Raw genomic sequence first — 21,884 nt, forward strand, 5'->3', positions numbered from 1 at the left:
TGGGGAGGGCGGCGAGCCTTCGCCCCCGCGCGGAATGGGCGACCGCTTCCCCCGCCTCTTGCCGGGCTGGGAACCATCCTTCTCCTTTTCCTCAGGCACAAGATGGAGAAGAGGCTTAGTGCTGACGGTACGAAAACGGCGCCTTTTCCCACCCCGGGCTCACTGGAGGAGCCGTGGGCCCGCGGCCTGGGCCCGGGCTGCCGCAAAGAGCCGTGCCCTCACCCCGAGGTCCCCGCGTGGAGGTGAGGGCCTCGGGGACACGGAGCTCCTGTGAGACCCCGGGGCACAAAGTTACACGCGCATGAGTTGGCTCGAAAATGAGGGGCCTGAGAGGGTCGAAGTCCTTAAATCTGGTGATACTTTGGGGTATGACTAGCAGGTGGTAAGCGCCAGCCATAGCGGACATGGAAATAAAAAGGGAACCCCTAAAATACTATCGTTAGCATGTACCTGCCCTCAAGAGGGGCACAGCTGCACCCAAAATTTGGCTCCAGCAAAGTACATCTAATGGATCTCTCAAAATCATGATTAAAAGTGTCCAGTGGGATCTGAAAATAATAGTGAGTAAGCGATTTGCTGTTCAGCAGACTTATCTGGGATAGCGTAAGGAAGGCTTTCGTGTCTGCCTTCCTCTCTCTATCAGGTTACTGGTTTTAGCATGTCTAAGCCAGGGGGCTATGGCCCCCTCTTAATGTTCTTTTACTGCCCTTTTTGCTGTTTCCTGCTGGGCAAAGAGAAGGTCAGTGTCTGGAAAGACAACAGGGTTCAGGAGACATGATAGTCTCTGTCTCGCTCAAAACAATCTAATTATCCCTCCCCCAGTCCATGATTATTATCTACAGTTTCAAACAGATGAGTCAGAGGTGGATTTTTTTCAATAGGATATACCAGGATAAAAACCTTACAGGCAAATAAAAATTATAAGGCTGTAAAAGAACAGAGAAAGGCAAACTATGCACTTTAATACCCATAAACGTGCCAGTAAATGTGATGATGGAGTCCAGTTCAATTACCACGAGGTTTACATTTCTAATTTCCATACTACTTCCTCTCTCAAAGCTTGCTTGTTTTACCGAGGAGGGTTTTTTTGCTGTTATTGTCACAGAGACAATCAGCATACAGAGCAGCTGCTGCCCTCCTTTGTATCTCCAGATATTCCTTACACTGTGTTTGGACAACATGAGTAAAGAAAGTCGTCTTTGTTAAAAGTTGGCTTTTTAAGTGTACGTATGGGAGAGAACTACATTAGACTTAATTTCCAAACTATACAGCACCATAACAAAACAAACTGTCATTTGCAGGTCATAATCTGAAGGAGCCTGATCATCTCAACTCTTTAATTATCTTTGTTTCAACTCTTTGTTTGGCTTTTGTCGGGTTTAGGTCTTGTGCAAGTACATGTAGAGGTAACTACACTGAATCTATTACCTCCTAAAACTACTGACAATGTTGCAAAGCAGCAAACAAAACCAGTCTGCCTTCTTCTGGGAGCTTAACAGCCCTGATGCATGACTTCTTTGTTTTTAAGCCACTTACACAGAATTGATAGAAGATAAAAAAATGTAGAAGACATCCTCGGAATATAACTCAAATTTGTACAATATGCAACTAATTGATTGCCGTTATAAAGATAATATGAACCAGAAAGCAGTTATTAGATAGTAGTAGTGTTTAGTCATTGTTACAAATATTAATAGAGCTCTATTTTCTGTAATACTAACGCAGCGTCTTTCAGGTAGACGGATACTTGCAACGGTCGTCTTGCACATTAATCAAAAAATGGATTGAGTGTGAATGTAAAAAATGCAGATGATTTCAGCTGTTGCTAGACTGCCTTTTAAGCTTTCTCATAAATTGAATCTATCGGAGACAACATTCATTCCTCCAAAAAATGGACTCATAAAATGTCAGCTAATTATAAAGTTGCCTTTAGGAACAAGAAATAGGTGACAGCTGAAAAGACACAGAAACAAATTATTAGGCATATGCTGGAAGTATAGACGATGACATTTTATTTTAGAACCTTGAAAAAGATTTATTGGAACAAATGCCCATTTGGGGATTTCAAAATAGAAGTTCACCCTTTGAATATTGAAAACTTACTGTAGAGGTTGGTATGAGAGACCCAAGTTAGGACATCATCATAAGGCTAGAGGATGCTCCCAAAGTGTTTGCAAGTGACCAGAAGCAAACTTCACAGTAATCATCCAAATAAATATTTTTGTCCATTTTGGCAAGATTCGTAACTTTCTAAATTACTTCTTCAATTTTACTATGGAAGCCAAATGTAAGTCCGGACTCCTGACTTGACTTCTTCTCTTCTTGCTACAGATTACCTCTACAAACTGTATGCCTCATCCCTGGTGCTCCATAAATGGCCACTGGTAAGTTATGTTTATACATGACTGTGCATTGTCTAAGAACTAGCAGAGAAAACCTAAAAAAAGACTTTGTTTCTACTAGGATTTTATCTGACACTAATTTATCAAGTTAAGATCACATCTCTCTTAGCTGGTGAGAACAAAGTCAAACTGAGTTTTGGTAAGTCTGTGAGTTTTGCCCTATCTGCTTTTTTTTGTCTGACTAATATTTCCACTTAAATACATCTTAGAAAATGTAATTCAACTCAAAAAACTTGAAGAATAAACAGATTAAACGCCCCTAAACAAACCAAAATCGAACTTGCATCAGACTAAAGGAAACTGAATCCACAGGATATTCATTAAATGGTTTTAGAACATGACAGAGCCAAGGTAAAAATTGCTGTTAAATCTAAGTGAACCTGAAGCCCAATCATCAGCTTTGTGCTTGTTAGCAAATTAATTCTGGTGTGCAGGGTGAGTTTAAGCATATCCTTACTGTGTAAGTCCCCCAAGAATGTGTTGCTCATGCACTTAATTCATGGAAGAATGAGCATGTACTGAGCTCCTTAAAGGTCAGCATTGAAGGTGTGTTGTGTATATGCAAGTAGTACTCATTGCTGCGTGGAACTTACGCTACTAATTATCATGGAGATGTTGCTTCCAGCCATGTGTTTGAGGGTTTATGTTGGTTCCTTTTGAAATCTTACCATACAGAGTGAGTCTTGGGACCACTTTCGTGCTTCCTTCGAAATGTACATTCTGTGGACATAGGAGTTTTTTGTAGGGATAGTAAAATGATATGGGACAGTAAATCTGTGGCTTTAGCCAGATCCCAGCAAATGACAATTTTTATAAGTACTTAAAAGCAGAGATTCTTTTTAGTAGTTTTCAACCTTCATCATCTCAAACACCACCATGTATTCTCTAGTCTTTCAGGAGAGCAACAGAATCAGTTGAAAAATGAGTGTAAGAAAGTGCCTCTGTTTCTTTTCTTTGGTTAAACCTGAGTGACTTTGTTTACAAAAACAAATTAGCTGATCATTTGCCCCTTCTTTTTATCTTCCTCTTCCCATCATAGAAACTTCTACGGTAGGTGGTTTAAACAGAGTAAGTATTACTTACAAATGAGAGTGACTACAAGCACCAAAATGCTAGGCAATTAAAAAAAAACTTCTAAATTTAGGCTTCTAAATTTATCTTCCCCTGCTCCTAGCTGCACGTCTCCTCCTACTCCACTGGCTTTCAGCATTTGACCGGCTCTGGCACTTGCATGGCCCCCTCTGTGAGGCAATTCTGCTCACTAAGCTGGCAGAAAACAGTACTTTTGTGAAGGTTAGTTTTTTACTGTCATAATCACAAAAGTACAAATGTGGAGTAAGCTAGGAGCAGAGAGAAAAGGAAGAGGAGGAGGTAGTGGAAAATGTCCCTTTAAGGACCAGAAACTGTGGGATGGCTCTGTCTTGTCCAACCGCACTCTTATTTAAATACTCTGAAGATTAACATTAGGCCTTCTTTTATGGAAAACTTGGCTTTTCTATACCTCAACTTTTTAAAAACAGACTGTAAAATAAGCTTTAACATCCCATCTTTTAATTTTATTTTTCCTACCTGGTTCTGTTGCCTTTCAGGTACCTTTTCCTTTTCACTGCCTCATCCACTCTCATCAAAGTTTATTATTTGCTTATACATCTCTTAGTTGCACATGATTACAAGCTCTTTTTGTTCAATGCTGTCCATGCTGCAAAGCGGAAGTGGGAATAGATATCTTCTAAAGAATGGACAAGTTTTCAAATGTTATCAGTAAAACTTTGCTAGGAGAGCAAAGAAACAACAGCAACAAAATCCAAATCTTCAGATAAATTTCGAAGGACTCCAGTATTTTTTCAGCATTATTTTGATTAATGCCCCAAACTTTCTATTTTCATTTTACTTTTTTTTTGCTACTGTAATCTTCTCTATTACAAGTGGAATGTGCAATATGTCATGTTTTTCCCAGTCAGTTTTGGGGGTTTATTTGGAAAAAATAATCCTTTGTAGTTATACTTATTTTTAAAGAAATGGTTTGACTTAGTTTTTTAGACAACTAAATCATTCAACTATGAGACCCTATCCTTTGATGATACAAATTGTCTTATCTATGTTGAATTATCTTCATAAGGATCTGGCTATTTATTAATGAGAGTGGGTGAATCACTGGCTTAATTTTCTTGGAAAACAACATAGGAGTTAGAATCATTGTTTCACCAAGTCTTAAAAAGCTGCAGGGATTTTTAAAGATAATGCTCTTTGTCCATGTCTGTTTTGAAGGCTAATAAAACAGCCTTTTTTAGAAGAACAAGCTAAGGAGGATTTCTAGCTGTAAAAAATAGCTTCTTAAGAATTAATATTTTTTTCTTGTTTCAGGTCCCAAATTAGTATGTGGGTATGCATAGATTATGAAGTCCTTAGTGGTAGCGTTTGTAACCCAGTTTCACAGCATTTAGATAAATTTATTTTGGACGAGACAGTTTTAAGACATCTGTTGGTTTTTTTATATTATGCAACTCTCAGCCTTCTAGTACATCTGCTCAGACTTTCTTCAAAACAGCAAAATTCCTTTCTGTTACAGATTCTGCTATATTATTGTCAGTCCTTTTTTGATACACTTTCTTCATTTGTGGTACCTCTCTCTCCCTCTGATTAAAAGCAGGAGTACGGAAGCTTAGAAGATTCTGATACTACTCAGCAGTAGTTACATTGATACCCTATCTGCAAGCAGCTAGTTACTAGAGGCTGAAGCCAATGTCATCATTTTGTTTGTATTATCATGCTGAGTCCAAACTTTGCAATTTAAATTCAACCAGATGTTCCTTAGCAGAGCTACTTTGAATTCAGCATGCTATAGTACAACTCTCTCAGTACTGACGCCACTGATGCATCTTTGCTTTCAGTGCACTCCTGTTACTTTTCTCCTAATTACTGAATTATCCTGAAATGTTTGTACAATACAAATAAATTTGTAGCTTTTATAAAAGAGTTCCCTCCCATTTTATTTAGAGAACTTATAATAGCACAATACTTTACAGTGGTGGGAACAATTGTTGGGTGAACAGATGATAAGGACATCCTTTATTCCCAAAACGTTCAGACTTCTGCAGGATCTGTAGTTGTATTTGCTCCAAATTTAGGCTGTCTTTAAAAGTAAAGTTTTCCAAAACGTAAACACAAAGACCTTTCTGTATAGATTCCCACACAATGTATGCAAATCAAATATGCCTATGCATGTTGATCTGAATTAATACATTTTGCCTATAAAGTGAACAGACTAATGTGTACTGCTTTAAACACGTGGAAATAGTGACAATTAAAGTTCTAATTCTGAAGTTTATATAGCATAGGCATTCCTTGTAAAATAAACAAAACCATGTTGTTTCATAAATAAGAGATCAGAACCCCCTTGAAGTTTTTGCTGGGTACTTGCCCAAGACTGCATGTTCCGTGAGTGAGACTTTTCAGAATGTTTCAATATTTAAAAGTACACCTTAAAAATTGAGATGTAAAATATTTTAACGTTAAAAGAATCCTGAAGATTAGGGAAATTGCGTTTTATTGAAACACGGGAGGATTTATTGCCAGTCCACTTGCCTTTGCAATAAATAGGATAGCCCTATTAATGGATTTAGTCTTTTGTCTGCCAGCACAGTTGTTCCAATTTCTAATCCATTCTTTGCTAATATTAGAAGTTATTCAGCCCTAAAATTAAAATTATTGTTGGCTTTGCTAACTTTTCAGAAATTATTTCTCAGCAGTCTATTTGTGTGTGTTTTGCACTTTGCTCCTTTGTTCCACACTTGGCTCTTGATTACTTGGCGCATACAGTGTCCCACAGAGCAAATCGTAGTGGACTAATTAAGAACTACCAAGAGTTTCCCAAGTTATGCAAGATCCCCACAACTATGAAAAGCCTTTTCAGCCTCCCAGTCACATACTGTGAAGTGCCATAGATCAAACTTTTGAAAACACTCAAAGCTGTGCTGCCTGTACTTATAGGTATATTTTAGTTCCAGAAGAAAGTAGTTAGTTTTGTTAAAGTTTACTGCCGTTTTTTTTCAGTACTATTTTTATTAGCTTAAATCCCGCAAGCTAAGAGCTTTTTGAATACCAGTAACATTGATTTAATGAGACATGATCACTTATGCAACATTGGTGACATTGTCTTACTTTCACATGAATCTGGAAGAGTAAGTGAAGTGAGAGCAAGTACTTGGGCTTCTATGTCAGAGCTCAGGCAGTATGATAAAGGAAACTAAACCTCATGGTTATGGGTGTCATATTACTGCTTGTGGAGGTCAGGGAGATATTTTTACTTTGGTGTCACTAGCATGGGAAAACTTGGAAGACCTCAGCTTATTTTGAAACTATAGGAGATGGCCAGGTTAATTGTTAAGATGAGTCATCAGTGTCATCTCATGCAACAAACGTTACGGTTGGAGTCCTGTAAGCGTCCTCACCTCACACTTAAATCGGTTGATCACGTAGGTTGCTCAGTGTCACACTACATCAACAATTCTTATTGCAAAGGACAAACTTTATTACTGATATGTTGTATCACTGGAGAAATTGTTCTTTTGGATTATTCTATGCTGGAATAATGTACATTATAGCTGCCCATAATTTTTTTGTCATTAAAACAAAAACCAGACAGATTTACATTAGGTGGTAGTACTGAAACAATCAGAAGACAGTGGCATTGCATGCTCTTGGAGTTAAATCCAGTATATACTGTACAGTAACATTACAATCCTGATAATTATATTTTGTTTTGTTCTTTAAAAAGGCTTCCTTCTTCCAAGAAAAAACATCTGTGATTAAATAGTCAGCTGTAAAAATGGACAAGAAATATCCTATCTACATGCCCAAGCATACCTTAAAGTAACAATTCCGTAGTGAACCTTTACCTCTTCAGTTGTCACTGTGCACAGTAATTGGTACAGTTAATTGGCACTGTTATAAGCAGGAAAGGCCTGATCACAGTATGTGTACCTTCTCTTGCTACAGAAGATGAACATAAGAAACACTGAACAAGAAGTGACAGCTTTCACTGCTGGGGGCTAGCTTGGGCGAAGAAACTAAGAGTTGCCATTGAATTTTAAAAAACAATTGTCTTAGACCGGCTAAGAATGAATTTAAATTGCTATATTTATATACTAGTAATGGAATAGCAGAAAACATTCCTACTAAACACATTAAAATAAAATAAAATGCAACAGCTGAGGAGTTAAACCCCAATTATTTATCTCATATAGAAAATTAAATCAAAGACTATCCAATTTTGGTTTTTAAAGACATGATAATATAAAACAGCATTCAAATCTCTCTTCTCTTGAATATTTCATTAATTCTATACTTGAGAGATTTCTGTAAAACAAATAAATCTGCAGCTTTGAATACCAGCGTACAATTGATTTTAGCAGAGAGAACAGGTTTTAGCCAGAGATGCCAGACTGCATTTGAACCAGCTCTGCAGGAGTCAGAGCAGAAGGGAGGAGACAGGAGTATTGGCTTGTTTTGCAGAAAGCTTCCCTGAGTTGAAATATTTCTTTGACTGTAAATCTTTTTGTCTCGTACAGGGTTTAGTAAAACCTGAGGCATGCAGTCTATCAGAAAAACAATCAAATTTCTGCATGAGGTCATACCAGTTCAGCACAAATAACATTCTATTTTTTTTTTCTATGATTTTGTTTGCGTTTTAACATTGTATGTTGTAAGTTTTTCTTTATGTCCCTGTGGTTTCATGCAAAAAGAAAGAGGAAAATATATTAATGCAAAGAAAATCCCATTGCAAAAATAGACAAAGGGGAGAAGAGAATGTTCAGGGTAATAAAGAATCTTAAATAGTTTTAATTAATTTTTCTAAATGAAAAAGATTACCTGTTTTAGTGGCGCTCTCAGCAAACATTTAAGGGATTGACAGAAATCTTGCGTGATAAAGGTTGTCTTTTAATAAAGATGGAAAAGATTTTCATTGAATTTGAGAGAAGATGACCAAGCATGATCTGCAGAGAAGCAAAAAAGTAGGAGCACCTTCTTTTCTTTTTAGAATTCACAGGAACACTATAAAGGGTGGAAATAATCCCCAGAGCTCTTTAATTCAGGTTTTCTCTATGCCATCTTCCTGATAGCTGACTTTCTAACAGGCACGTGACTTCACAGGTAGATTTTAGGGAAATAAATAGTGATTGAGTTACGGGGCAGTTATAAATATTCATGTTATATAGCTCCCAGCAAAAAGGCATTCATTTCTCCCTTAAATCACTTTAAGCATTTGTATTTTGTATAAATAAACTGAACAGGCTGAGGAAAAAGGCTTAGCAAATCGCTGTTGTTTATATTAATTTTGTCAACTGAAGAGCTCTTGTTCAGGTAAAAAAAAGTTCCATGAATATTGCTAATTGCTCTGGGTGTGGGAAAGGAGACTGTCTTCATAACGGCCTTTAACTCTTTTTGAGCACCTGCTTGAAAGCCACTCCAGAATCATAAAGCTGTAAGAACAGACCACTGGTTGGTACCAGGTCCTCTGTTTCATCACTGCATGTTCCTACCTCTGCTCCAGACTCTTATATCTTCCCTTCGCCTCCTCTTTGCTAGACCAAACAAACACAATTTTATCAACTTGTCCTTACACGTCAGGTTTCCTCATTGCTTATCAGCCTTCCTCTCTCTTCTGGGCTCTCCTCAGTCCATGCTTAGAGCTGAATACCGTTTTCCAGCTAAAACACTGCCAGCGTGGAATGGAAAACAATGGTTACTTCGGCACCTCGCACACACACAAGTGAACATGGCAGGCATTCACCTCACAGTGTTTTCCTTCTAGTTTCCTGTTCTTTTGTGACAGTACGCTATCACAGCACATGTGAGTGCCATAAAGACAATTCTGTTGGGAACATATTTTGCAGCTATTCCAAGGTCAAAATTCTCATACATTTGGGGTTTTTTTTATTTTCCAGATGTATTCCTTAGTCACTTTTCTCAGCTTTTTTTTCCCAGGTAACATTCTCATGAACTGAAAAAAAGCTTTGAGCCCTTTTTGGTCAACAAAGGAAAACAAATATAATGTTGGTAGTCATTCTGTTGCCTAATATGAATGCTTTTCCTTGAAATCTAAAGAAAGGACTAACTGTATGGAACTTTATGGAGTACAGCCAGGTTACTTCTGAAAGGGTGAAATTCAGCTGCACTTTCTGCTCATATGGATATTGCTGTTGCTATGTGGAAAGTTCAAGACCAACAGTTGGAAGTAGGTGTTGCAATACTTTGGGATGTTATCAGATTTCAAGGGGTAAAAAAGTGTTTATTCTAAATCACTGCTATTTAATTCTGGTTGAAGGAGTCCACAGCTTCTTCAACTGATGCATCGCTTACTTCTGTGGAAGAGGAAAGGTCAACTTTAAAGCCCAGTGAAGATGGCAGTTTGAGGCTATAGACCTCTGTAACTCTTACTTGGGATGTATTCTTGGCAAAGAGAAATAAGGGCAGGAAATAAGAAAATACTCGTCACAAATTTCTGTTGTATCAGCACAAGAGCTGGAAATAGTACATCTGAGCTTCTTGTCTACCATTTCTGTCAAGTTGGGATTAAGCAAAATGCAATGCTGCAACTACCAGCAGCCTTTCTTTAACACATACTAAATTTAACTGTACAATCAATGTATTCTTGCAGCTACGCTAAATTTAATGTAACACAAATAACTCATTAAATATGTTCTTTGCAGACCTTGTCAGGTAGTTTAATTTATGGTGGACTTACCTTCAAAATCCAGGAGTTTTGTTTAACTTGGCTGACATACCAGCTGTCAAGTCAACCGTGCGCTCAGTAAAGGGAATGCAGTACCAAGCAAGGCAAGCAAGGGGTTACTTCCTTTGATAAAGAATAAAATCAAAACTATGCTAAGGCCTTTTGAGCTCCAGTATAACATTTTGCAAAGAGGACAGGAAAAGAATGAGAGGGAATATAGCACAAGACAAGATTTCTTCATGCATAAAACACCCCAGCAGTCTTAGAGAGAACATATATTACTGCAGGAGAGCATAGTCAATAGCTGCATGGCACTATAATCAATAAACAGCCGTAAAGAAACCTAAATTCTCTATGCCTGCCTTGATGATGGTTGGGTTCTTCCCTAACATACCAGTCCCACAAGTATTGTATATGCACTTAACCTTCCTTACAAATCTTCACGTGAATAGCTCAAGTAAGTAAATCTGTGCAAGCATGAAAATGTTACAGGGTTATGTAGAATTCAGGCTTAAAACAATAAAATAAAAATCCTTGAGGTTTAGTATGTTTTGGTTAGTGCTTTAGGTTTTGTACATTTTAGACTACCTAACTCGTGTAAAATTCTTCTGTGTACATTAGCAGTCCATTAATGCACTTTTTAAAATTTTGTAGATTAGTATTTTATGAATATGCACTTCTTGTCTTCCTCTGTTGTTCTCTGGAACTTTCTTTTTAACAGGCACTGGTGACAACTATTGAGTGGTATTTATAGCTTTGTTTGTTTTGCTCTCTACTGGAAGGACTAGTCTCTTAGACATTTCATTCCAGTACCTCAGATTAATTTTCCACAAATTAACCTCAAACAAATTCTAGTTCTTACATTGCAGGAAGTATCTCAGCTAAGATAAAGGTGTTGTATAGATAGAAAAAAGGTCAAGGGACAGTCAAGGGACAGTCACCTTTTATAAGTCAGCAAAAGATAGCTGCAACCAGCATCAAGAAGAAAAATACATTACAATCACGACAGAAAAATAACCATATGCCTACTCCACTTACTGTTCCTTTAATAAATCTAAATAGCTTCACAGAATTTGAATATGACTTATCATTTTTAACATCTATTAATTCTAGTTTTGTCTTTTCTGAGTAACTGCAAGAGAGAGTTTTACTAATCACTTTGTATAGTCAGTCCTGAAGTGACTTCTTTTTATTATTACATTTGCTATTTTCTAGAGTTACCCATGTTTTATATTTCCTTCCTGGCACTCTAGGCATTCTTCAGATTTGAGCCTTGTTTCTTCCCATAGATACTAAAGAACAGTTTGATTCTTCTGTCTTTACTCTTGCTCAGTGTCGTTTATTCTATATTGTTTTGTGATATCAAGAGAACCGCAGAACAGAGGCAAGGACAATAAAAGTCTTAGCTAATGAACTAGCTTGGATACAAGCAGAATACCATAAGCTTTAAGCAGTTTGATATTTCATGTCAGTGATCAACACATTACATTAATGTCTTTGTTACATAGCCAACACATTATAGGCCTTACAAGAGTATGTATTTTTGGTGAGACAAAATTAAATTATGCTAATTTCAGGTCACTGTATTCTAGTTTTGTATCAAAACTTTTTATATCAACAGCAGTTTCATTTCAATAAACTAGTAGCATCCCTTCAAAATACCACACTTAAAGATTCCCAACAACTACAACTGTCAACGAACCCCAAAATTTAAATGTTTATATTACACAAGGGGGAGTTATGAGGAAGTGTATGCATGTGGCTACATCAACTTAACAATGTTTATAGCAAGGCTTTGGCAGTAGCGTAGCTAGTTATGACAATGCTTTTGTATCAATACAAAAAAATCTCAAACCCGTGCATTGATTTCAGTTGAGCAAGGTGGCAAAAATCTGATTGTGGATAGAGTTAATTATTAAATAACATATTTAAAGAATTCTATCCAGGCTCTTTTGAACATGAGGTAACAAATTTGCTTTTGTTTTGTAATTGGTTACAAACTGTCTTCTTGGGTTATGTTTTAAAAATTTGGGTAAGCATGATAGTAGTAGATCTAACTCTAAGGTCACATCCTATTACAAATACTTAAATTGGAAAGCTAAATGTGAGGAGAACAAAAATCTGTCTGGAAAAACAGATAACTTGTGCTCCCACTGGTTTGATGCCAGTTTTGCAATTACCAGTTAAGACTGGTCTTAGGTCTGGCATCGAATGATATTCTCAACTAGACAGCTGTTTCAAGAAAAGAGCCAAAACTGTTTCTATGTCAAAAACATAATGACAAACATCAGCATAGCCTGCCAGCTAGCACATCTTTCACTGAAGTATAAAGTGTCCAGCAGAACAACTGAATAGAATAGTTTTTGAAAGCTGATAATTAAGTTTCAACAATATTGCCAATTTCCCTCTTACAAGTCTGTAAATATTTCCTGCAGGTGAACGATTATCTGTTTTACTCGATTATTTTATGCCTTCTAAACAGGCAAAACACCATGACAGCGGTTCTTTTCCTCACAAGCAAGACATCCTTTTTTAGCAGAGACTGATCTAGTCTTTTGAAAGTTCCCATTTAAAGTGTAGATCGAAAAAAAATTCAACAGTGAAGTAGATGTTTAGCTCCTTTAATAGGCAAACATTATATTTGCAACGTACTCTGATAGACATTGCTTTTAATTACAACAATATATCATGTCAAGGCAGTCTTAAAGCTTAATGCATTTACATAAGAAAGAAAACATTTATGGTTCCAGCAGCATTGTAGTAATGTAACAAATTTCTTCTATCTTAGGTGTGCCTAGAGAACACATCATCACTGTATTTAAAATTGCAACCTGCCAAACTGCTGAATTAAATAAGCAGTTTGAAACTGCAGAGAGAACAAATGCAACATAGGGAAAAAAAAATTTGCATTTGAAATACTTGTAGATGTATAACAAGTTCTCATGTTAATCCAGTGCCATGAAGCTTGAAGGAATCCCACTGTGCCTTCAAAAAACCAGCATCTTATATAACCTCATTTTCATTATAATTAAAATAATCTTACTACTTTCCTTTGCAGTTCAGCAGAACCACCATTTCAGATGATCAGCTTGGCACCTCTTCTTCCTGGTTTAATTTTACATTTGAACTGCAGACATACTTAGGGAACTACATGGATGTAAGGTATGAACATTTTTCCATTTAGTAAATACTTTAAGCCCCACCTCTCCAAAGTGCTGCTATCAGTGCCCCATTTTCAGAACATATGAGCATTTGAGAGTGAAAATAAAATAATTTGTATAGAATCATAGAATAGTTTGGATTGGAAGGGACCTTTGACCTTTAAAGGTCATCTAGTCCAACCCCCCCTGCTGTGGGCAGGGAGGGACATCTTCAACTAGATCAGGTTGCTCAGAGCCCCGTCCAACCTGACCTTGAATGGTTCCAGGGATGGGGCATCTACCACCTCTCTGGGCTACCTGTTCCAGTGTTTCACTACCTCCATTGTAAAAAATTTCTTCCTTATATCTAGTCTAAATCTACCCTTTCTTAGTTTAAAACCATTCCCCCTTGTCCTGTCGCAACAGGCCCTGCTAAAAAGTTTGTTCCCATCTTTCTTGTAAGCCCCCTTTAAGTACTGAAAGGCTGCAATAAGGTCCCTCCAAAGCCACCTTTTCTCCAGGCTGAGTAACCCCAGCTCTCTCAGCCTTTCTTCATAGGAGAGGCGTTCCATCCTCCTGATCATTTTCATGGCCCTCCTCTGGACCCGCTCCAACAGGTCCATGTCTTTCTTGTGCTGAGGGCTCCAGAGCTGGACACAGCACTGCAGGTGGGGTCTCACCAGAGCAGAGTAGAGGGGCAGAATCACCTCCCTCGACCTGCTGGCCACGCTGCTTTTGATGCAGCCCAGGATACGGTTGGCCTTCTGGGCTGCGAGCGCACGTTGTCGCATATGCATAATACTGAATTTCCAAGTCTTACTTAAGGCCCTGTTGAAGAAATATTTCTTGATTCTCTTAAGCCTTTCACTCTAACAGCTGGCTCAGATATGAGCTCAGTGAAAGGCAGTAATTTTTTTCTCCTCATCCAGTACCCTGTTTGCTATCCTTATTTGGAAGGATTTAGTAACAGCCATTCTTCCATAGTGTGACCTCCAAAAAGTCATGATCCATTTTCCTCCCTTCTAAAAAAATCAAGGAAATAATGTGTCATGTGACTTGAACTATATTTGCTCTGGCACACATTGCACTCCTCCCATCTCTGAGGTCCAAATTAGATATAGGTATAACTGGTTTGTTATACCAGTCTTGGTAATTTCTGCAGGCAGTGGTTGACTTGACCTTTTAATCCAGCTAGCTTTTTCCACTAGAGGACTAAAATCATGGGCTGTAGGAAGGATTGACTTCAGTCAATGGGTTATGAGGAGTTAACATGAATCATTGCCATTCCAAATTACCAGTACTCTGATCCATGCAACAAACAAAAAAATTAGTCACAACAACAGCCTATTTACCTTAGAAAGACAGTCTGGGCAATGGCTGCCTCGTCCCAAAGGACTACATTTGGTCACTGAAAGTGCAGTCACTACAACCTGTGCTGCACTTTCTCCAAGGCAAAGGCAAGTGTCCAACAATGCCCGAGCACGGCCAGTCACTGTGGGGTAAGAGGTAATTGTTTCATAATCCATTCGGGACAACGTTTTCTTTGAACGAAGGACATCGAGGATGTGGTTGAGACGTCCTTCTGTCATGCAGCTCAGTATGGTCTGTCTCTGGCAGGCTAGTATTTGACAGCAGTTTCCTTTGCAGCAAGGATCTTGAGTGAAAAGGAAACAAAGTGAGAGAAACTAAGTGCTCTTTTCTTCCAGAAGTTGTTAGCAAGTGATAGTATCAACACCAGAAATATAAACTTCGTAGAGGAAAGGAGTAGGAACAGTTAGTTTATTTGCATTCTTTGTTCAAAACTAGTCCAATGTACTTTAATCTTTTGTTCAAAACTCATGAAGATCAGATTACAGAAAGTAAGTGTTTCTAAAGATTATCAAGTGCTCAGGTTGTGTAAGGGGAGGAGATTTTCAGGTCTCGTGCTGTTCATCTAGCACCTGCATCAAATTTTATGCAAAGCAGCTTGGCTCAACATAGACGAGAAAACTTTGTCCTATAGAAAGTGGAAGAACAGATAATAGGTAGTTCAGGGTAGTAGGACTGTTTGAAACGTGTTGTGAGACTGGGAACTTGAATATATGTCAAGGCCAAACTAGTAACAAAAATAATACTCTTGGCAAAATGATCAAGAACTTTGGGTTCTGTCTCTTTTCACAAACTGATTAGAATACTTAGTACTGACATTAGGGTTTTTAGTGTACAGTAAATACCATATACCAAGAGAAAATCAATAACCAAAAGCCATTGTTGCTTTGGAGACCATGCCTCTGTCATTCTGATTTCTGATTGTTGCCAGTAGAGTTCTGTGATGAACTTTTCCTGCATGAACTAGTCTGTTGATTTATCCAGAAATTACATCATCGCTCAGAAGTAAATTGAAGTGGAGAAGGATGGCCAGCTAGATGCAAGAACTGTCACAGGCCAGCTTGCAAAAAGTTAGCAAGAAGCTTTATGAGCTTTTTACCTTCAGGCAAAGGCAGGCTTCACGAATCAGAAGCTGGCCTTTTCTGCCTCTGTTCAGTAGGAAAAACTAAGACCATGTAAGTAAGGAAATGAATGGTCCCCCTTCCTCCTAAGTCACCTGTTTCTGAAGTCAATACCTACTTCTGTAGAGGTATAGAATACACAGCTTAAAATTACAAGAAAAAAAAAATTCCCAGACTTAAACAACTAATGTCTTTCACATTCGATGTGTGCTATATTTTTTGTATTTTTATGATCTTTTCAGAACTCAGCCTGAATATGACCCTGCAAAAGAACAAGGCAATGTTCTCAATAGCCAATGTCTGAACTTCTGAGAACATAGGAGCAGCTATAGGCAAATAGACTCATGAGACATTTGTATCAAGTTTGGAGGAGTTATTACGCTAAATACCTGAAAACGTGCACAAGATTTAGAGAGATCTGTGTCCTCCAAACTTTAAACAGTTTAATCACCAAGATCTGGCCAAGGAGCATATTGCCACCTCAAACTGGCAATGGGGTCTTACCTGTCACTGCTTGTGCAAGATACATAGGTTGTGGTCTGTGCTTAAGAGCCAGTGGTGGGTCCTTATGCTGACTGCTTTTTTTGCCTGCAGTTGAACCAGATAAAGGAATCGTGCAAAAGGAATTTGTTTTTCTATTGTCAGAGCCTGGGTGATCTAGAAAAAGTTTAAGATGAGTAAGATGAGACCCCTGAATTGAACAACAAAAGAACATTATACATATATCAGCCACTGCAGAGGACTGGAACTGAAGTGAAAACTAACTTGAGTCACTTATTACTAGCTGTTCTTTGGGCCCTTGTTAATACATCATTATTCCTAGGAAGATTTTGGCATATATTACTACACACATCCGACTTTTTCAAACTGTCTGTAGGAATTTATTTCTGAAGGTATGGAACATTCTGTTCTGTCCGTAAGTCTGACAGCTATTGATCAGAACTAAAATACTTGGAAATGCAGATGTTGCTATAAGTGAATTGACTTCCTATGGCTCAACTTTTGTATCCAAAGGCATGAGGAGTACAGAAAAAGCTGTTAAGGAAATATATCACTTGACACAAGTTTGACAGGACAAATACACATTGGAAAGGCAAAGGAAGTTATTTATGTAGGAATGGTGATTACCAGGAATCATTCACATGTTCCTGGCAACACAGTCGTTTCAAAACTTATCTCCTTTTCTTATTAGCAAATTACAAAAAAGCAGTTATTCCTGGTGGCACAAGGCAGTGTGGTTCCCAGGAGGGACTTGTTCTGTCAAAAGCAGCAGGCAATATTTGATGTGCGAGGGAAAGGCAGCTGTACATTACAGGTCAGGGTTCTAAAAAAATTTACCAAAAGAGGCTTTTTGATCTATACACTTAATCAAAAGGTGTTGTGGCACCTCTGGTGGTTTTCTGCAGTGAACTCGTGCTTCAGATGATACCAGTAGAGGGCACAGCTGTACTCTGAGAAGGGACAACTTTACATGGAAAATAACATCTGTATATGGAATAACTGCTAATATTTATCCTTTTCTTAGAATAGTGGGAGCTGAGTATGTTTTAAGGTAGAGACCTTGCTTTGTTGTTGTGTTCTGTGGGATAGTATTTGACAGACCCGTCTCAATATTTTCTCTTCCTGCATTGTTTGCACTGCTATCAAGCAGAATAGTTGACAAGCTTGGCACTACAGAAGGAATTTCCTTGCTGATTATGTGGTTGGGTTTTGGTGAACAGATGACCTGAAAAAGATCAAAATAGAGAAGAATTATATTCTTGGAAACTTTTGCTCCAAAACCTTTTCTAAGCAGTTTTCTCTTGGAATATAAAGGCAATAGTATCACAGTGCAGGGCAGGGTGGGTATGCAGCTCTTGAGCCTACAGACATACTTAATGGAACTTCAGCTAGTTACCTTGGGTCGCTGTGGCAGCATAGATCCGTAGGCTAACTGTCCTAGGGTTTGCTGCAGTCCTGGATTGCTTCTGCAGCCTGTGCTGCCAGTAGCCATGGTGTCACCAGAAAGTGAGCTGTTTAAAGCTAGCTCTGATCCAGGCATGTGAGCTTCAGTTCTCTCTCTCTCTCTTTCAGTATCGGCAGGCCCGCCCCAAGTGCCCAAATCACTTTAAAAATGGGAGTTAACTGTATTTTGGAGTGATCACAGAGCAATTGGCCTTGATCTAAGAAAATTGGTTGAAAATGCTAATATTCAGCATAGGACTTTTTCCAGCCATCATTTTGAACACACTACAAGAAAGGTTAGATTTTTGCCATTTCATTAGGACCTCTTCAAGGAGAGGTTCAAAGCAACTCTTAAGTGGAAGAGGCCATTTTTGCAAGAGCAACATCAGAGTCGGCTGCTTGCAAGAAGGTAAAACAGTGGATGGAGTTATCCTGGTTAGGGACATTTTGCCCCACAGTGTTTGTTATACGTTACACATTGTCAGGGCTGGCAGGAGAAACAAGCAGCTTATGAAGTACTCTTGTAAGACTCTTATGCCTTGTACTCACCTCTGAATTGCATATGCCCGTCTGCAACATGTATATTTCTGAACCTTTGCATGCATTAAGTGCTCTCTCCTGGAAAAAATAGCACAGTATCTCTAGTAAGTATACATATTGTTTGTTCAATTCACGGTTGTCAGGAGCAAGACACTGACAATTTATTCTGACAATATATATTAAACTCTCAGGTACACTGATACATAGTAACAGTAAATTGCACAGAGCAATTTTGCGTTTTAACACATATAAGTGGGCATAGAATCTGCCACATAACTCTACCCTGTTACTTTGTGCTGTTTCAAATTTATTTTAAAACCCAGTTTTGAATCATGCAGGGGAAGGTGAAAATAGCTCTGTATTGAGAGAGAGAGATTGGGCTAGCTATAACATGTTTTCCTTTAAGTATCCAAACAGCAGGGCTGTCCTGTGTTTAGTACGCCAAACTGTCTGCAATAAGGATGTGTCAATACTTGTAACTTTTTTCCATTTTGTACATCTGCAGCAGATTTGTTCAACTATTTTTAGTTTTTATACTTCAACACTTATGAATCAATCAATTTTCAAGAATCCCCACTAGCATTTTCACAGTCATTTTGGACATATTATCAGTTCAGTTGTTTGAACAATAAATAGTGCTCTTTGCTAATTTAGTAAATAGAAAAATAAAACCTTGCTCAAGGGAGATTGAAGCATTAGATTATGGAATATTTGGCAGTACAATCCTAAATAAGCTTCAACAGTAGAAAAAATGACTTGGACTATAACTATGCCACCTATTAAAACATTGATCAAGTCTGTTCTATAATCCCAGAATGTGATTGCAACATACAGAAATAATCCAGCATGCATTAACATAAACAAGTCACATAAGCACAGCAATGAAACCGACAACACAGCATGGATGTAAATGGAGTCAGAATACTTGTTCAAGGGCTGAAGCATGTGTCGCCAGTTTTCCCACTATGACTAGATAGGATATAGCTATATTTGTGGCAGTCAGATTTGTGCCAGATTTTCCATGGCAATGTAGACATATATGGAGTTAGCTGTATCCCTCAGTTGTTGGCCGTTCCCCATCCATTCCTGTGGTATCAGAGAACCCTCTTAGACCCTAGAACGAGCAGTGTCTTGTGCCTGAAGCACGTCAATTTAGAAGCAGGGAAGCATACAAAAAAGCGCTGGTACTAGTATTGCTGCAGCAGGCACTAATGCTGTTCAGGTTCTGGAATAAATATCTTCTTACCAATACATACAACACAAATTGTCCTTGATTCTAGCCCTAATCTGATCTGCTTGAGCCTGATATTTGTTCTCACTCACATGGGCTTACCAGTCTGACTACAGCTGGTGACTGGAAAGAAGCTATCATATTTTTATCATCTCGGGTAACAATTGACATGGTTTCTAGAGAACCTCACAATACTTATTTTCTACAATTCCTGAATGAACCTGAAGTGCCAAAGGGTACTCTCCAGCTCTCTGGCATGTCCAATAGAACAACGAAGACAAAACCTTTCCTGGTTTTGGACTACAAAGATTGCAATTGAAAGAATCAAGTAATGTCCTTGTAGGAGAACAAAATTTAATTTGGCACTAACCTTTGCATCCATCAGATTGTAGACTGCAGTGGAAATTGCCTCCTTTTTTACACTAGTCACAATTCCATTTAGAAGTTCTACACATTCTGCAGGGGTAATAAAGCATTTTAAATACCGCATTGCGTATGAAAGTGTGTATATATTTAGGCATTAGTGTATTGCAGCTAACTTTACTATTATGTTGAGTAGCTGGATGAACTAGATGGAATTAGTTTAATACAACTTCCACCTCATACCTCCTCTTGGTTTCCTTTTTGAACTGATTTTAAAGAACAGTTACAGTCACATTAAAATCACATTTTGTTAAATGTTCACACAGATGCAGTGAACTTACTTGCAAAAGATTTACACGACTGTATAAATCTATCACAATAAAGCTATATGCACATTGCTTCCTCAGCAATTCAACTTTGAAAATTTGCTCAAAAGTCCTCAAATATCACAATTTTAACATTTCTTGGCTATCTTTTTAGAAATAAATGATAAACATAACAATTCCACTAAAGTAAACAATGATAGCACACTTCAAAGGGAACTGGTTATGCAGTGAAATCAAGAAATGCTGAAGACAGGTTGATCTTTGTTAAACTAGTATATAGCTGATAATATTCTTTCCTTTATTTGTACTCATTTTTACTTTATAGTAAACACAATTTTGGAGATAAACAAGCCATTTCTATGAGCTTCTAGGTAGGAAGCTTCAGTTAGAAAGACCATCTACAATACTTTGATGATCTAAAGATACTTCCACTTCAGTTGTTCTGTCATTGATTTAGAGTGCTAGAGCAATGTTCCCAGCAAGACTATCTCCATTACAAGTCTTGCAAAAAAAGCAAATCCTGAACCTTACCTGCAGTACGTGGTCTACAGTCTGGTTCTTGATGCCAGCACAGAGCGATAAGGTGCAACAGTCTATTCCTCTCAGGCAAATTACTTGGTATAAACTTTTCTGAAATACCAGGCCGCAAACTGTTGTGGATTCTTGTCAAAATTTCCAGCAGGGTTGTTTGACCTGCAATTTGTAGGAAAACGTTACTACCAAAATATTAAAGACCTCAGAACTCTCTTAAAACGACATTCAGCATAAGTTATTTTGTATATTCTAAAACGAAGACTGCTTTTTTGAAAGCAAAAATATATTAACACTCTTGTAAATAGATATGCTAACCTTTAACAATAACTATCACTACTTATTGCAACCAGACATTTCAGGATAAAGAACTCTGTCCAAAAAATAAGTCACAAATGGATATGTAAACACGCATTGTAAACTACATGCACAGATACCTCAGGAATACATATAATTATTATGGGTATATTGTAGGCACACAGTTTTATATAAAGACTTATACCTGCATTATAAGAATATAACTCCTATTGAACAACAAAAAAAACCAAACCTACTTTGAGCAGCCACAAGATGGCAGCCATAAGCTGTATGAACATTAAGATACTATTCTACGCAGTATTTCTAAAAGGTCCTCAGCCTGTAAAATACAGGAGTCCTTCAGTCAGTTTTGCCATGCAGAACTGAGCCCATAGCAAAGAAGCCTTGCATTGATCTCCACCTCCATGAAACAGGGATCGTTCCTAGACTGTGACAATTATTACACAATGCTTTGCAAACTAAGTTCTTGAGAATTCAGCATGAACTGGCATTTCTTGGTCAGGATTTGACACTCAGGGCAACTTTAAAAATGAGCATTCTGCTCATCCAGTTAGCTGCTTGTCACTAAAATGTTCCCTGATTTTAAAATGACAACTGTCAAATATAAAGTGGTATTCTTTCTCACTAAAGGTAAGTGGAAAACCCAACTCAGCAACAGAGTGCTTCAGCAAGCACAAAGAGATGATACAAGTGGGGTAAGAAGCTACATCTTTCCCCTGCAGAAAGATCAGCTTCTTTGGAAACACTGAGGATGTGTTGAGGGATTCTAATCTTTACATCCTGTAACGTGGAACTATGTGCTGTAACAGTAATACAAGGCAAAGGGACATCTGAAAAGACAGTGCTGTTTGTATCATAATTTCCC

The 21,884-nt window shown here is 38.0% G+C and overlaps 1 protein-coding gene across 1 annotated transcript; it reads right to left on the reverse strand.

The window, feature by feature from the left end:
- Positions 1-9,713: 9,713 nt before the first annotated feature.
- LOC104079004 (receptor-interacting serine/threonine-protein kinase 2-like) lies at positions 9,714-20,863 on the reverse strand (the record flags this gene model as incomplete). The annotated part of the gene is made up of 7 exons (XM_009580866.1): positions 9,714-9,854; positions 14,630-14,931; positions 16,271-16,354; positions 17,327-17,492; positions 18,260-18,328; positions 19,852-19,937; positions 20,702-20,863. Coding segments are annotated over 7 exons (1,010 nt in total), but the record flags the coding sequence as incomplete, so codon positions are not given.
- Between the last annotated feature and the right edge of the window lie 1,021 nt (positions 20,864-21,884).

Source organism: Fulmarus glacialis, unplaced genomic scaffold (genome assembly GCF_000690835.1).
Source record: "Fulmarus glacialis isolate BGI_N327 unplaced genomic scaffold, ASM69083v1 scaffold38386, whole genome shotgun sequence".
Taxonomy (NCBI): domain Eukaryota; kingdom Metazoa; phylum Chordata; class Aves; order Procellariiformes; family Procellariidae; genus Fulmarus; species Fulmarus glacialis.